Consider the following 17,786-nt stretch of genomic DNA (forward strand, 5'->3'; position numbering starts at 1 on the left):
CTTGATTTGTATAACGAAGTGGATGTGATGACCCCACCAGACTGGAACATTTGTTTGTGGGGAGTGGCAGTAGTGAGAATGAAATAAAAATATTACCATACTGAAGGAGGACATTTTAGGGATATTTGTAGCATTTTTATGTTAAATTATATAACAGCTACAGTATAGTACTATAGTTTAATATCTGCTTTTTCAAAATAACTAATATTCAGCATTAACTCATTAATTTTTACATACTAATTCATTTTTGTGCTTGATGCTCTCTACAGCAAACCTGACAGACCTTGACTTGGGGCTGTTGTATGAAGGAACAATGGCCTCCTGCGAGTACATCAAGCCTAACACGTGCACTGATGCCCTTGGAGCCTGAATCTATGTTTGTAACTTGAAGCTGAGTAGAGTTGAGGCTAAATGTTCCCTTTTGTTATAAGGAAATATGTTTATGCTAATTCAGGGGGAGTATTTTTGAAATTGATGGAAAACAGAAGTATGATATGTTTCTCTTACACTGAATTAGAGTGGTTTGATAATACTGTGTACTGTTTATCTACATGCTGTGAAAATTTTATACAGTAGCTGAGAGAATGGATAACGATAGAGTGGTGCAAAAGGTATACCTGAGCGAATTTGAAGGAGGGAGGAGGCGAGGTAGGCCAAGGAGAAAGTGGATGAGTGTGTGAGGAAGAGAGGTTCGCTAGTTGGTGAGGCTAGGGAACTGACAAGAGATCGAGCTTGCTGGATGAATGTTGTGAGGAGAAGTGCATGATCAGGGATTTGGCTCCCTTTTTTAACATTGTAGCGTCTGGATTGACTCAGTCGGATACGTTTATGTGACGCTACAGAATGTAGTAAATGTTTATGGCGTATCCGATAAAGCCAGGATTCTGGGGGCTTGAATGATGAGTGAATGGAAGCGTGGCCCATTGGATTGGGCAAATTTGGGCTGTCTGGACAGTGCTACTCCTCACCCTGTCCTAGGGTTGGAAAGAAGGTCTGGATGATGATGATGATGATATATTGTATGCTGGTTTATATGAAGAAAAGACTTTTTGAGCTAAGTAAAATGAAAATGAAAACCATAGTAGTAGTATTTGATCATATATTGTATTCTGGTTTATATGAAAACAAGTCATTCTGAAAGTTTAAGGTTGTGTAACTGGTTGTGATTCTTGTATAGGTAACATTTTCATTTTTTAGCCTTTGCTCTATAGTTATTGACTAATCATGAGATGGCATGTATTTTAAAAATAATTTACATTTGCCTTCTTAAGGTAGTTACATCTACAAAAACTACAATTCATTTATACTTTCTCACCATAAATGACCAAAGGTTGAGGATATACTGTAAATGCTGACTACTGCCACTTGACAGAGTTTCTGCTGAACGTCAGCATGAAGTATCATACAGTACTGTAAAAGACGTACCTCTTGATAGTCATAGCCGATAAAAGAAGGTGGCTAGTGGAGATGATTCCATGTGAATATTATAGGAGCATGGCATACATACATTTTCCATAATCTGCTACTGAACTTAATAGAATCTTGTCTTGTCAACAGGTTCAGTTGAGCTATCACTGTGGTACCAATAAGTTAGATAATATAGCTGTGTTACAATGGTGCCAAAACGAATGAGAATTCTAAACTGCATAAGATGTGCTGAATTATGTGTTAGATTTTTAAGCACCCTCATTGAATTGTGTTAGATTTTTAAGTACCCTCCTTGAATTCCTGTATACTAAAACTATTTTTAAGTTTAACTAAAGTCTGGTTACTTGAAATAAATGAACAGTTTGAAACATGACAGTAATCTGAATATCACTGTATGTACAGTATGATAAAGCCTCATTTTTTTTTTAATGTTCCTCTATCGGAAACCTTAAGCCAAAGACTTTTCTTAGTCATATATAAATGTTTTTAGTTTCATTAATAGTCATGCATATTTTTCTGCATTATACAGTGTACTATAAGTAATGGTATTTTCACTAGATGTACAATATTCTTTATGCAGTATTATTGTGTCTAGCATTGCTTTGCTGTACTTTGTGGTGTCTCAGACCCTTGCGGTTGCGTAGGACTACAGTATATGGTATCCCTCAGTATTGAAAAGCTGTCTTATATCAGACTTTTTATTTTCATACTGCCTTTCCCAATCAGATATAGAGAGGGTAGTTGTATTAGAGACAGACTTCATAACAGTTGAACAGTGAATCTCATTGGTGAAAATTCATGACACTACACTGTATGAAGGTCAGTAGGTCAGATATTGATAACAGAAAAGTAGATATATAGATTAGGTATGCCTACCTCCCTAGCTGGGGGGGGGAGGGGGGAAAGTATGTATGAGTGGGAGAGAGAGAGTGAGTTTGGAAAACAGAAAGCGTGAGAGTGAGATTCTAAGATAAAGAAAGTGTAAATTTGGAGGGGGAGGGTGAAGGTGATGGAGTGACATTTGACAAAATAGACAAGAGAAAGTGGGGGTGTGCACTGGGAAGTAAGTGAATATAACTGTGTGTGAGAGTGTGGCTAAGTAAGTGTGAGAGAAATTTGGAGACTACGAGCGTGAGTGAGTGAGTGAGCACGTGGGAATAAATGAGTAAATTTGAGAATGAATGTCAGCAAGAGGATGCATGCATGGGAAATTGTGAAAGAGTAAATAAGTGTGACAGAATGAAGTACTGAGAGAGTGAGTGAAAGTCAGATGAAGTGTGAGTGACTGACTGTGGAAGTGAGTAAGAGTGAGTGCTGGTATGAAAGTAGGGATTTAATTTGAAGGAATAGGAATGCACGAGTAGGTGAGTATGAGAAATTTTGTGAGTGACAGCATGAGAGTGGGGGATGGCAGGTTCAAGGGGGCATATGTATTTTTGACTTGACATTTGGGTTTTCCTATTATATTTGCATGCCAGCTGTCATTGTAATATGCCCATGTGTTAAAAGCCGATGACAGACAGACAAACATTACAAAAATTCATGTATGTGATATGGAAGTGTATCTGAAATTTAAATCTCCAATCTCATTTCATTTATAGGACTGATAAAAAGCCTGTGAATCAGCTATAGAAAATGAAATATACAACTCGGAGATAGGTTCATATTACAAGTTATTATATCATGCATATGCCAGAGTGTACTATACATGACACTGGTTTGCTGTAATTTACATATTATAGTTACTATCATGCCCATAGACTTTACAGGTCAAAGTCCTTGAAGCGTCAAGCTTGAGTATTTGTGTATACAGGCACCTTAGATAATTTGCTTAATGGTAACTTATTATTGGCCATTTATTGTATACATATAATAGTATCCAATGTAAAACTAAGGATACATGTATGTGTGTTTCATAATGCAGCAGACCGTAGACCTTGTGTTGCTTACTTTATTTCATTAAATACATGTCGCTTGATATTTTGTTTATTGTACTGAAGCTCTTAATGTGACCATAGTACTGGGTGTGTATTTAGCCCTTAAAGTATGCAATTCTCTCAGCAGGTCTGTCCCTCCAGCTGCAAAACAGGGTCAATTTTTCAACTTTCACCAAGGTAAAAATTTTTCTTCCACATTTCAAGAGACTGAATTTACACACCTGAAAATGTATGTTTCAGCCAGATTGACCAAATAGTTATTGCACAATCGCTCATCAAAGATGCAAAAAAGTTACCGATCCCCCAGGGACGAAAATAGAAAATGTACAGAAAATGCATTATTTACGGTAAATAATTATATACGGATTGCTTAGTTAGGAATGCTAAAGCAGTGTGTGATGTGAGAAGAATAACAACAAAGAAGAAAGGTATGGCATGCTGGGATGAGGAGGTAAAGAAAGTGATGGAGGAAAAGAGGAAGAATTTGCTAAAGTTGTTACAGAATAGGGGTTCAGTTGAAATAAGAACTGAATATGCTGGAGCAAGAAGCACGTAAAGAGACTAGTGAAGAGGAAAAAGAAGGAGGTAAATGAGGATCTAGGAAGAAAAATGAATGCGAACTACTCTGAAAATAGAGAGTTATTCTGGAAAGAGGTGTGGAAATGTAGAAGTGAAAGTGGAAAGAAATGTGATGGTGTGAAGGATGTAGGTGGTAGATTATTAACCCATGGAGATGAAGTAAGGACCAGATGGAGAGAATATTTTGAAAGCCTGATAAATGGGAATAGAGACAGCAGAGCGGCTGTAAGCATGATTGGTTTTGGTAGTGTGCACTCTTACTGCATTCCTGAAGGAATGCAGTAAGAGTGCTGTGATGTTGCTGAAAAATAGGAAAGCAGCTGGGGTTGATGAGGTGTATGCAGAGATGCTTAAGTGCAGAGGAAAGAGTGGAATGAAGTGCTTGCTGGAGATATGTAAGAAGGAATAGATAAGTGAAACTGTGCCTGCAGAGTGGAAGAAGGCTGTGATTGTACCCCTGTACAAAAATAAAGGTAAGCGAAGTGAGTGCAAGAATTATCGTGGCATAAGTTTACTGTGTGGTAGGCAAGGTATATGGAAGAATTATTATAGAGAAAGTAAGAGAGATACCAGAAGTCCTAGAGAGTGATGAACAGGGTGGCTTTAGGAGTGGCAGAGGATGTGTGGCCCAAATATTTGCAGTGAGACAGATAGCAGAGAAGGCTTCTGAGAAGGACCATAAGGTGTTCATGGCATTCATGGATCTGGAAAAAGCATACAACAAAGTGGACAGAGAAGGATTGTGGAAACTTTTGCACATGTACAGTGTAGATGGTAAGCTGCTAGGTGCCATCAAGAATTTTTATGATGGTAGTGAAGTATGTGAAAGGGTTAATGGGCACCTAAGTGAATGGTTCACGATCGGTGTGGTCGTGCGACAAGGTTGTGTGATGTCCCCATGGTTGTTCAACATATACAGTATATGGATGGGGTGATGAGAGAAGTAAAAATACGAGTAATGGAGAGAAGGATGGCGTTAGCAATGAATGGTGATGGATGGAATATCTCAAATTTGTTGTATGCTGATGATGCAGTACTGCTTGCAAGTACCAGACAAGAACTTGGTAGGCTAGTGCAGAGTTTTGCTGATGTCTGTAAGCGTCATGCCTTGAGAGTAAATGTTGAAAAAAGTAAAGTGATGGTTATTGAGAGAGAAGGTGACTCCCAGTGTGATGTAACAGTGAATGGAGAGAGACTGGAACTGGTGAGTGTTCAGTTACCTGTGTACAATGATAGAAAAGAGAGGAAAATGTGCAAGAGAAGTTGAAAGTAGAGTGACACAAGGAAGAAAAGTAGCTGGTGCAATGAAGGCCTTGATAAGAAACAGAGGGATGAGTGCTGCAGCTGCACAAGGCTTACATGAAGGAGTGTTAGTGCCAACTTTAACATATGGATGTAAGACTATGGTGTGGCATGAAAACGAAAAGTCAAGAGTAAGAGCAGTAGAGATGGGACTGCTGAGGGAATGTATGTGGAGTACAGAGGATGGATAGAATGGGAAATAATGTGATTCGTGAAAGATTCGGAGTGAGGAAGTAGGTGGACACCAGAATCAAAGACAGTGTACTGAGATGGTATGGTCATGTGGAGAGAATGGATAACAGAGTGGTGAAAAAGGTATATCTGAGTGAATTCGAAGAAGGAAGGAGGTGAGGTAGGCCAAGGAGAAGGTGGAGAGATATCATGGATGAATGTGTGAGGAAGAGAGGCTTGGAAGTTGGAGATATGGTGGATGAATGTGTGAGGAAGAGAGGTTTGGAAGTCGGTGAGGCTAGGGAACTGACAGGAGATCGAGCTGGCTTGATGAATGTTGTGAGAAGTGCATGATCAGGGATTTTGGCACCCCTTTTTAACATGGCAGCGTCTGGACTGACTCTCGGATACGATTATGTGAAGCTACAGAACGTGGTGAATGTCTTTTGGCGTATCCAATAGAACCAGGATTCCGGGGGCTTGAATGATGAGTGAATGGAAGCGTGGCCCATTGGATTGGGCTAATGTAGGCTATCTGGATGTTGCTACTCCTCACCCTCCCCTAGGGTGGGAAAGAAGGTCCGGATGATGATGACTTTACTATATACAATACTCAAGCACCTCCTACTCTGTAATGAATATTTTGTGAGGTCCATAAGCAACAGAGTGTCGCTTACGGTGACCCCTGAGGGTGACTGCACAGGGAAGGACAGAAGGCTGCCTCAGATGACAACCCCGGCCTCCAGGTGTCCATCCCCGCAACTCCACCACCATCTCCTGGTTACTTACACCAGTCACTGACACCCATCCTACAGGAAATATAATCAAGAATAAGAAATCTATGCCAAAGAAAGAGAACTGTGGTAAAAACAGTATTCAGAATGCAGGCAGACCCCGAGATAGGCTATATCCCTAGATGTGATACCCCGACATTGCGACGAGTGTAGAAGTAACACCCTACCCCGCTGAATGATGGCCAAAGCCCACTATAACGATGGGTTTTGTCTTTTTTAAAACTGATTTTGATGGTATTTAAGACAAATTTTGTGTTTAGGTTGATTTATAAACTTAGATTAATGTGTTTTAGTCACAGGTGAGGTGAACATTGTCATTCTGGGGTACAGAGTGCTAAGTATGATTTTTTTCCAGACTTATTTCTGATGATTTTTAGATTTTATTTTTGGGTATCAGTGAGTTATAACTGCTTTTAGGCTTAGTTAAGCTTGTTTTAAAGCTATTTGGGGGTTTGGGTTAGCTAGAAACTAGTTTTTAGACACATTTGGGTGGGTTTCAGACTTGGTTGAGGGGAAAACCCAAGGCTCAAAAATGCATCCCTATACTTTACATGTTAAACCTACCCCAAGATATGATACCCTGCCTTGCGATGGGTTTTTACTTAACCAACTGCATCGTTAAACCAGGGCTTGCCTGTACAAGGAACTTCTAGATAATGAGACTCTTAATTCCAGTGATACTAGCAGCAGATTATTTTGAATAATTTTTTGGTATTTTTTTCTTGAAAAGTTAAACTGATACAGTGGGCCCAAGATGATCACTCTCACTAGCTACAACAGAAATACACCAATGAAGATTTTTGTGGTTACATTAAATATTAGTGTCAGTTAATCACAATACTTTTAAATGTACAAAGATTATCTAGAGAATATGAATCATTACCCATCTATCCATATCTCTACCTAGTGCTAAACTAGTCATCTTTTCATCCAGAACAGCCATGACAAACACTTGTAAGTCTTCCTATTTCATTATCTTTACCCTTCCCTAATGACAATTCAGACTCCTTCCTAAATGTCTTGCATCCTATGACTCTCTCCTAAGCTGAATAAAACTGCCTGGTTGCAGTATGATTAAGATAAAATAAGGGTAATGTTTCTAAGATGGTCCATGTTGTTTCAAAAAAGGATCCATCTACTATTATTGGCTTCTCTCAAGAAAAATAAAATCATCTGGCAATAACAATAAAACAAAGACATCAACATACAGTACTAAATGGGTTAATCTCTTCAATATGATGGCCACTTAGTTCTTGCTACTACCAGACAATTTATTCAGAGCAGCTCTATAACACTGAAGGGATTAGTGAAAGTCATGTCTAACCCTCTAGTTTCAAAAGTCTATCCTAAGCTGAATAAAACTGTGTGGAGGCTGCTAGAAGTTACTATAAAAATGTCACTGGATTCAAGACATTCAGTAACTCTTTAGTTTACCATATTCTCCCACTCCATTCTTCATTCTACCTACCTGCAGAGGACAACACCACATCAGCACAGCTTGTATTATTTCTGGCACTGTATATTCTGAAGTCTGCAGGTTTAAGAACTGGCCAACTCTGCATTCTTTCCTCATTCCCTGCAGGAACACCGAGCAGCTCCGACCCTAAATATGTGCGATAAAATGCAGCAGCATCAACTGTCCTGACTACGCTCACTGGAACATGCGGGGATCTGAACACTGTAAATCTGAAAATTAAACTTTACATGAATCAAGAGAAAGATGGTTATTGTCCCAATATTCCACTGAAAAATGCAATTTTTCAAAACTAGTACAACTACTATTATAACAACAAACATCAATGCCAACACTAAGCCTACTACAGTATTACCTCCTGTGTGATGTAAGGTCATGATGTTGGGCTGCTGTAGTCCAGATCATTATAGGATAAGTGACACGCCTACTTTTTTGGTGACATTACATGACTCAAAAAACTTACAACAGCCTCCTGGAGATCTAAACTGCTGAACACAAGGCACCAGTCTTTTATGTCAACAGGTGCTTCACATCACTAGATCACCAGGCAAATTACCTTTATGATCTGGAAATGCCACTGACCTGACAGAGAATGGGCTGTAAAGGAGGTCAAGACGTGCTAGACCACCAACGAAGAGAGTATGTCCAGACTGGAGACAGAAGGTGTACGGAAGAATACAGTGGCGGGGTAGCACTTTCATCAGTTCCTCATGGGTCAGAAGATTGATGATCTGTTGCAAGTATATGCCAGTACCAGTGATAGTTCATTCATTCATCATCTAATCCATTGTTGCCCAATGAGAAGCATAGGAGACCAGTATTTTTTACTTCAGTATTTTTTACTTCAATCATTCACAAGTTTATACTCTAATGCTATCTTATCTCTTGACAGAATATGGTACTCTATACATGTATGGCAGTTTTATGGTAATCAGCACATATCAACTGCTTGTAGTATTCTACAAATTTTAATTCTGAGAGAAATTTAAATTCTGATACACAGCAACATCACTGAGCTAAATTATCACCCATAACATCACATACAGTAAAATAATCACTATAAAACTGATTCACATTATGGCACAGCACTAAATGCATAATAAAAACAACCACGGATGCATTTACTGATATTTGTAATGCTAATGTACAGTGTGCAGATCAATACAAAATACAATAATAGTTACAATCTGTTTATCATGGCCAGTTTAACAAAAGCTTTGGAATATATGAATGAAGAGCTGCAGAAATGAGGAGTGTGGTATCACCTGATCCGGCTGAACAGTGCCTGGGGTGTCATAACACCACTTGCTCAGTGCATAATCTGGACTTGATGGGTTAATGCCAACAATCTGCTGGGGAGCATTTGGTTTGCCCTTCATACTCAGTGAGAAGGGATCTGAAGCTTCATTAGGCTCTTTCTTCACAGAAAATGTTCTTCCAATCTGACCTAAAGAGACAAGAAATGTAGCTAAATAATATTACTTAAAAAGTGTTAGTATGTACTCTACAGTGATCCCTGGGGGTGTTAGAAAATACAACAGTAGAGAAAGGGAGAGAAAAAAAATCTTAAAGTCTTTAGAGAAAGCATTGCACAAATTTCTGCATATTTCAGATTCTTTGATGGCATACAGTACTTAAAAATAAAATGATTGGAGATATCCATCCATCCATCCATCATCCAATCCTACGTTGCACCATGAGAAGCGTAGAAGCCAGGGGCTAGGCAAGTTGGTCCCGACATTCAAGATGAGTGACCAGCCTCATTCATCCCTGAGTAGCATTACATGAGCAATAAACGCCAACCACCCCTTGGATAAAAACCTGCACCGGCTCAATCTGACTGGAGCGCCTTAATTACTCACTAAACCACCAGGTGCCATAATTTGGTTATATGATTACCACCAAGTGTAGTAAAGGTTTCCTGGTGTACAAGAAATCATTTGGCTTGTCACTCAGTGCCAAGTCACCCATAGGCAGAAGGAAGGGGAAAGAATGAAGGAAAGACAGACAGAAGTGGGAGTGTAAAGTCACCCACAGGCAGAAGGAAGAGGAGAGAAAGAAGGAATGAAAGACAGAAAAGGAAGGAGGGAAGAGAGGAAAGGGCAGACACCCAAAGCAGCACTACATTGAGTGAGTGGATTAATTGTTTAAAGAACTGCATTCATTCAGCATTTTTTCTTATTCATTTGCTTCTTTTTGTGATTTTTCTAATAATTTTCTATCTTGCTAGAGGTAAAGTCTGAAAGGGAAAAAATGGGGGGACCCTGCAGATGGACCTGAAACTTAAGGTACATTCCTTTTATGAGCAAGAAGTCCAACTCTTTGTGATTCATGAGTTTCGTGAACACTGTCCAGAACCAAACCACTAAAAAACTCAGGAAACCATGACTTTACAAGGGAAAAGTTACATTTGTACAGGGATAAAATGAGCTCCAGACACAGAAATACAAGTTTTGATATGCAATAGTGTGAAACTATAAGCTACACATATTTTTTATTCATCCATCCTTCCATCTTCCAAACCCATACCTCCCCAACACGAGTGTAGAGGCCTAGGAGTAGGACACCTAATCTAGAAAGGTGAATGGACAAGTAATTCACTCCTGAGCAGTATGATGTCAGAAATAAATTACACTGTAGGTACCGTAAATCAAGAATTTTATTCTGAAGCATCTCACCTGACAGTGTTGCAACCACAGGATTTTTTGTGAACACTTGCTGATCAGCCTTAGACTTTTCTCTCTGCTCTTCAATCAGCCTTTTGACACGAAGATACTGTCTGTAGCCTGATGGACGGAGAACTGGAAACTAAACAGAATGAACAGAAATGCATTTTTTAACAGTATGGAGAACTGTCAAAACACTTTATCCTAAGGTTCACTCTTATGAACTTATCCCACATAATTCCTTGGTGTGCCAGCAAAGCCCAGCTTAACCATTTTCAGGCCTATCCAGTGTTTCATCCAGTTACTCTCATACATTCCTTTCAAATGTCTACCCCATCTCAACCTAACTGTGTACATCATCTCATTAGTACTAGAAATGCCCATGCACCCTCTTAAATCTATACTTACTGCTCTCTCCTTCAGTGTGGCAAATATATATTTATGTAGCTAACCATCCTCATTTCACTGGGCTCACACATACAGAGTGGTTTGTACACTGCATTATTCAATTGTATATGTATTGAGAACAGCTCAGTCTGCTGGTGTGAGGACCAGACATTTGGGCTGATTTATAAAGTTTCCAATCAACCATGCAATAAATGGATGTATAAGAGTAGATACATTAATAAACCATGAGAGGCAATGGGAAGCAGACAATGATGTAGGGTTGACACTGGTATTGCTGCCTAAGCCATCCTCATAACACACAAGAATAGGGATGTACAGTACTGTATATGGACCACATTGTATTTGTGCACTCACTGTCATCAAGAAAGAATTCATAAATTTTGACTAGGACAACAGATATACACAGAAATAATACTGAAAATATATACCATATTAAACATATTTATGTATATACACTCCTCTCTGTATGTGTATTACATATCTATCTATCTATCTATATATATATAGGTGGTAGATGGGAGTGCTCACCATTGACTCATTAGATGTAGAACTGCTTTGGGAGTCTGCCCTTTCCTCTCATATATATATATATATATATATATATATATATATATATATTTACCTTGAGCATGTTGAGTGTGGTACCAGGCCAAGGGGAAACAGTAGCACTAGGGATGAGAGAGGAAGCTCGAGTCTTACACAAATCTGACATCAGTAATGCATTGAACAAGCTTGACTTGCCAGTGTTGGTGCATCCAAGTAGGTAAATGTCACCTAGGGAAGAAAAGAGGTGGCAGCCCTTACTGATATAAACATAATTCAATCTTATTTCCACTAATATACTGATGAATAGCATCCAGAAATGGGAACAGCATATCACTAAAAGTAGAACTATCTACAATGCCCAAATTAATGGGCAATACATCAATATACTGTACTGAACATTCTAGCCTTCAAAATTCTCTGCATCATCTCATATTCATGGACTTCGCAGATTAACACTTTTATTCATGCCATCTCCAAATAAATCTATTCTGCCCAGACGACTAATGAAATTGGAGGGGTTAAATGTAGCCTTCATTATTCTCTTTGATGGCAAGCAGTATTAAAGGTTTTTCAATGGCGCAGTCTGGAGGTAGTGAGAATAAATACAAATGAAATGTAGTGAAGACATTAAGTTTCTCCTGCACTGCTTCTTAAATAAATCCATTCCATCAACTGTCAAGTCTAAAACGTTGGCTTCAGTGACTCTCTATGAACTATATAAACTGCTCCGTTGCATGCTAGAATAATATGGGAAGTTTCTTACTTGGAACAAAAGAGTTGACAATGATAATAACAAATGTTTAGTACCCTAGTTTTCTCGTGAATATACAAAAACTACCTAACAGTTGTCAAAATAAAGTGCAAAACTAGTAAGTAGTGACCAGATTATATATATCCTACAGAAAAAAAAGAAAAAAAAAAAAAGGTGCAACCTTCATCATATGCATCAAAATGCACATATCAGTATCAGTTTCTGTTATTCAACAATTCTTTTACGTCAACTCCTACACCTCACTTCATCAAACAATCACTTGTCGTATCAAGCAATTATCTTCACCTTTTTTCCATCCTCCCACACTCAATGTCTTAAACACACACACACACACACACACACACACACACACACACACACACTGCATGCAAGCAAGCACATTTTTCTTATTCACAACCTTACTTATATAAATTTTTTATGCATGACCATTCCTACAGGCTATACTCTATCTTCTGATCAGTAGCCTTCTTACATCTCACCTCAGAGGAAGGTGGCCACAAATATACTGCCTCCATGTCATCTTGCTCTCCGTCACCAGGCTGTTTCTCCTCCAACACATACCATCTTCATTCATGTACAGGCAACCCTCCATATGCACAATGAAAATATTAACCTAAGCCTCCATTCATACAGAATCCACATAGGTTATTTGCCCCTTAAACTTACCACAATAACTCTAATGTATAAACCAAATCTCCTGCCTGATTGCTATTTGCCTGATGAAAGCCCTATATGATCCCTAATTAAACAACAGAATCAAATGAACCATACCAAATATTCCATTCAAAACATCCTCCATCGAAATATAGGTACAGTATACAAAATAATTACCTTTAACAGCCCATGAATGCTGAATTTTTGTAATCAGACTTTCAATTCCAAAGCCAGTGTAAGCAGAAATAAGTGCAACATGTTTAATATTTGCTCTTCCTAGTGAGGTTTTCTTTATAACTGCCATGAGAGAATCTCTGACTCTCTGAAGATGATTTTTGCCATCAGGAGGAAGAAGATCAACTTTATTCCCCACGATTACCACTGGTCTCTGAGTTCCTGAAAATGAAATGGATGCAAATTTTTAATGTCTTCTCATTTCTCCTTTACCATGACTCATTTATTGTATTTTTAAGAAACAGGCAATTCATACTGATAATTTAAGGATATTTATACATAGCGGACTGGTTTTGTGTTCTGTGAATATCTGTGAGCAAAACAATAACCTCTTATTACAATGGATTCTCACTTACAATGTTGCATTTATCATGCTTTTAAGAAATGGGCAATTAATACTGATAATTTAAGGACAATTGCCCTGTCTCACTGTAGGCTACGATATGAGTAAATTGTGTGTGTGTGTGTGTGTGTGTGTGTGTGTGTGTGTGTGTGTGTGTGTGTGTGACTAAAGTGGAAGTGTGTCGTCCCATCTCAGCTACCCCTCTTTTCTGGGGAGGAAGCAGCCTAGGTATATAGACAGATAGAATTCATGGACATTTATACATAGCAGATTGGTACTGTGTTCTGTGAATGTCTGTGAGCAAGAAAATAAGCTCTTCATACAATGGAATGCTTTTCCACAATATTCTACAGGGACAAAAATCTTTCACCGAGAAGATACAGGGACTTAAAGCCTACTCTCACAGGAAAAGACATGTTTTGAACTTCCTTAGTTTACACAGTGCATTTTCATTACAGACAAAGCTCAGGATAACTCAACTTCAGAGTTAAAAGACTTCAAGCACTGGGGATCTCATCCTTAATACAGTATTACGATATGTGAGTATCTGAAAGTGAATTAAAGTAGGGGCTGCTTCCAGAATATACCTACTACACTTTCCTTCAAGTGCCATTATTTTTGAAAATCTGGCAAATTTGGCAGTTGCCAGTTTATCACAGAGTAAAAAAAAATCTCATCAGATCACCAATCACCTGCTGCTTAGTGTCCATAAATCATTACTGGTACGTTCACTGGCTACATGTCATCATACTGACCCCCCTTTTTTTTTTCCTAATTGCCATTCATGAATATCACCGAGTAATACTTTGAATACTGCAACCTAACCAGATAATCCAGAGCAGATTCAAACAATTACCTATATCCACCTGGGTAGGAAGATTGTGAATCTGGTGCACCCCTAAATATGATAGTTAAAACATGAAGTAATTGATTATTATTATTTTTATACATCTCTCTTAAAGCACTTTTCAGTTTCTGTGGAAGTTTCTAAGAATTTACACATAATATTATGTAAAGAATTACTACAGCATATGGGTACTACGGGCACAGAGGAACACAAATACAGCCCACATATTCCATGGGTGCTGTGAAAGGACACTGAAAAAGGGCAAGAGTTAGGGATGGGGCTAACCCTTCACTTACTGGTAGATATAGGCAAGCAGGAACCCTAGCATATGCACAGTCTAAAACTGTCCAATAGCAGCCAAGAATAAAACAAGGACATCACCCAGATTCAAGAGGTTAAGCAGTCAAAAAATAATAATCATTCATCATCCAATCCTACGTAGCCCCATGATGAGCGTAGGAGCCCGGGGCTAGGCAAGTTGGTCCTGACATTTAACATGAGAGTAACCAGCCTCACTCATCCCTGAGTGGCATTATGTGAGCAATAAACCCCAACCAACCCTTGGACATAAACCTTCACCGGCTCAATCTGACTGGAGCTCCGTAATTACCCACTAAACCACTAGACGCCAAAATTTGGTTATATGGTTACCACTCAGCATAGTAAATGGTTTCCTGGTGTACAGGAAACCATTTGGCTTGTCACTGAGTGTAGAGTCACCTACAGGCAGAAGGAAGTGGAAAGAATGAAGGAAAGAAAGACAGAAGAGGGAGTACATCGAGTGAGTGGATGGTGGGCACCCCCACCTACCACACACAAAAAAAAAAAAAATTTATTAAAAAAAAAAAAAAAAAATTAAAACAATGTTTTTAAAAGGGACATACAATGCATAGCTGTTTAATGCAGATTTCTTTTTAATCTTATTACAGTATTTAACTGATTATGTTACATGGGTACTCACCTAGTATGTCAATTAGGTTTGGCCATATTGAGCATGGCATATCCATGAGGTCAATAACAACAAGTGCCAATGCTTTCTGATCCTTAATAGGTTCAAGGAGTTTGGGGTACATTTCAGGTGAAACTCGGACATGAAGAGCAGTGTTGCAGTGCTTGAGAAAATAACATCGCTGGCAGAGAACCCCCCGCAGTTCACTTGCACGACAATCAATAAACTGTTCTTTGGAAACAAAGCCTGCAAGAAATCATATATAATAACAGTCATTATGCATATAAAAGTGGTCAAAGCAACCCCTGTCTAGAAATTACACTTTGTAACACTGAACATAGCATAATATTAGATTTTAAAAAAGGAAGATATTTTCTACATGAGCAACATGGCTACATGCTGTTTAATGTATTGGAGAAGATTTGCAGTACTGACACCTGTTATGTTAATACAATACTGTAAAACAATAATAAAACTAAGCAATTTGCTGAAGACATAAAAGGCAATTATAACCAACTTGATCTTTGGCATTCTGTAATAATGGCTTTATTACTTTACTGTAATGTACACCTGAAGAGCGGCTTAAATGTTTTATTATTCACTGCTGTAGAGAAACAATAATAAATCTTAATGACAACCTTATACTGTACCATGATTGACACAAACTGAACTGTCATATTAACCAACCTCATTTTCTATGCAACTAATGTACTATCAATGTACACAAGTCAAGAGTGAGAGCAGTGGAAATGAGTTATTTGAGAGGAACATGTGGAGTTACATGGAGAGACAAACTGACAAATGAGAAAGTGAAGGAGAGTTCCTCAGCTCATTCATAAAAATGTCCCTCAATTCCCTCCCTATTCCCAAAAGGCAAATGGTGGATTGCAGAAGAGAGATAACTTCAGCCTGCAATCAACTGGGTTCATGTCCAGATGAATCTGGGGCTACAAATGCAACACCAATATAGTGGGATATGTGTAAAGCAAAAACATTTTATATGAACATTGTAATGTACTATAACTATACTGCTATATCCTTGACAGACTGCAAGTACTAACTGTACCACTATATCCTTGACAGACTGAGAGTATGTAATTACTGATATGCTAATGGCAATAAAACAATTACCGGGTAAGTGTTACTAATAACACACAGCCTACAAGTAATAAATACTGAATAAGTAGTGTAAATAACTGAATCAAACATTATGAGTGTAAGTCAGTCCATCTAATTACAAGCTGTCACTGTTCAGAACTTCTATGGAGTTAAGACCACATAAATATTAACTGACCAGGAAGTGCAGGCTCCTGGCAGTGAAGGTGAGCACCACAGCCTCCACATGGCACCTTGCTCACAGGAATGTTTGGGTCTGCTGTGCCATACCCCTTCAAAATTGTTTCCATCTCATCTTCCTCTTTGTCAGCATTCCTGAAGTCATAATATTCCTGAGTTGTGGAGTCTAGGTTACTCTCAAGAGAAATCTCCTCTTGAAGTATTCCTTTTTCATATGCTTTCAATCTAAGCTTGATTTCCTCTTTAATTTGATCCTCAGAATTAGCTGAATGCAGCTTCATTTCATCCTCTGTGGATTTAGGGAGGGCATGCTTTATCTCACTATCTTCAGTTTGAGAATATGGATAGTTTGTCACAGTACCATGATCTTCCAATGCACCATTAGCATTTTTTTGTACACTATTTTCTTTCTCAGATGATAACACAAATTTTTCAATAATGAGTGGAACTGATTTCTCATATATTTTTTCCCTTTCCACTCGCTGTATTTTCTCTGCAAGTTTTCGTCTGTGATTATAACTCAAGTTCACCGTATGATCATTGACATAAGTGCTAAAAATAATCCGGAAATCACTGACACCACGATATATATCATGAAATGGTTCTTCATTCTTTGACTGTTCATCAGGACATGACTGTGTCACAATTACAGTTTTTTCCAATTTATTCTTGTGATACTGTCTTAACTGCTGTGGAATCTGCTTCCTCTGTACTTTTAATAACTTGTACCAAAGGAAAGCATTTGTTCTTGAAGTCATATAACTTTTATGGGTAAACATTGTCCTCATGATACTGTTTCTGCCACAATTTATATCTTACTTGCGATGTGGAGAGGATGGAGGGTGAAAGACTGACGAGGAGAGTGTATGTGAGTGAGGTGGAGGGTGGAAGAGGGAGGGGGAGGCCGAGGATGAGATGGAGGGATGGGGTGGAGAGGTATATGAGGGAGGGGGGTGTGAGTTGGGAGCAGGGCAGTGAAATGGCGGGGGACAGGGCGACTTGGAGGCGATTTGTTTGTGGCCACCCCAAACGGGATTGAGGCGTCTGGCAATAGATAGATAGATAGACTTGCGATGTTCTTTAATCACTCCAACCTCACAGCAAACTTGGCTCTTCTCCTTCTTCTTTTTGGTGTTGATGAATGATGAGCTGATTCGGGGGACGAGAGGGTTTACTGTAGTTCAACGGGGTTACAAGACCGTGTCACACTTTCTACAGAATTATTTGTTCTCAGCATATCATTTGTTTTATTGATCCTAAAAGTATACACAGTTGTGTGAAGTAAAGTTAGTGATAACTGGATTCTAACTTACATTTTTTTCCCCCCCATAGCAAATAATACATTGTCTATACATGTTAGCATTCTCTTGCATGTAATTTATATAC

The 17,786-nt window shown here is 38.6% G+C and overlaps 2 protein-coding genes across 2 annotated transcripts in view; one reads left to right on the plus strand and one right to left on the minus strand.

The window, feature by feature from the left end:
- The window catches only part of pigeon (gamma-secretase activating protein pigeon), a 32,692-nt gene extending 29,284 nt beyond the window's left edge, over nt 1-3,408 (plus strand). Inside the window, exon 20 of the mRNA XM_080281431.1 lies at nt 270-3,408. Within this exon, the coding sequence (XP_080137557.1) occupies nt 270-370 (101 nt within the window). The 3' untranslated portion in view covers nt 371-3,408. The remainder of the gene's footprint in view (nt 1-269) is intronic.
- Nucleotides 3,409-6,014: 2,606 nt separating this feature from the next.
- On the minus strand, nt 6,015-17,193 carry LOC145411439 (nitric oxide-associated protein 1). Its single transcript, XM_080281478.1, has 9 exons — nt 16,399-17,193; nt 15,117-15,350; nt 12,909-13,127; nt 11,382-11,533; nt 10,364-10,493; nt 8,951-9,132; nt 8,268-8,416; nt 7,680-7,897; nt 6,015-6,226 (listed from the first exon to the last, which is right to left on the minus strand). The coding sequence occupies exons 1-9, from the start codon at nt 17,186-17,188 to the stop codon at nt 6,042-6,044; spliced, it is 2,259 nt and encodes a 752-aa protein (XP_080137604.1). The 5' UTR covers nt 17,189-17,193; the 3' UTR covers nt 6,015-6,041.
- Nucleotides 17,194-17,786: the final 593 nt, after the last annotated feature.

Source organism: Coenobita brevimanus, chromosome 89, assembly GCF_032717465.1.
Source record: "Coenobita brevimanus isolate Jiangsu-jjx chromosome 89, ASM3271746v2, whole genome shotgun sequence".
Classification (NCBI taxonomy): Eukaryota; Metazoa; Arthropoda; class Malacostraca; order Decapoda; family Coenobitidae; genus Coenobita; species Coenobita brevimanus.

Excerpts from the sequence above, each read along its gene's own strand:
- LOC145411439 (XM_080281478.1), bottom strand. The coding sequence starts at position 17,188 with ATGAGGACAATGTTTACCCATAAAAGTTATATGACTTCAAGAACAAAT. Across the intron at positions 11,534-12,908 it reads GCATTCATGGGCTGTTAAAG|GTGACATTTACCTACTTGGA; the intron begins GTAATTATTTTG and ends TTTCTTCCCTAG. Across the intron at positions 7,898-8,267 it reads TACAGCCCATTCTCTGTCAG|ATTTACAGTGTTCAGATCCC; the intron begins GTCAGTGGCATT and ends TTTAATTTTCAG.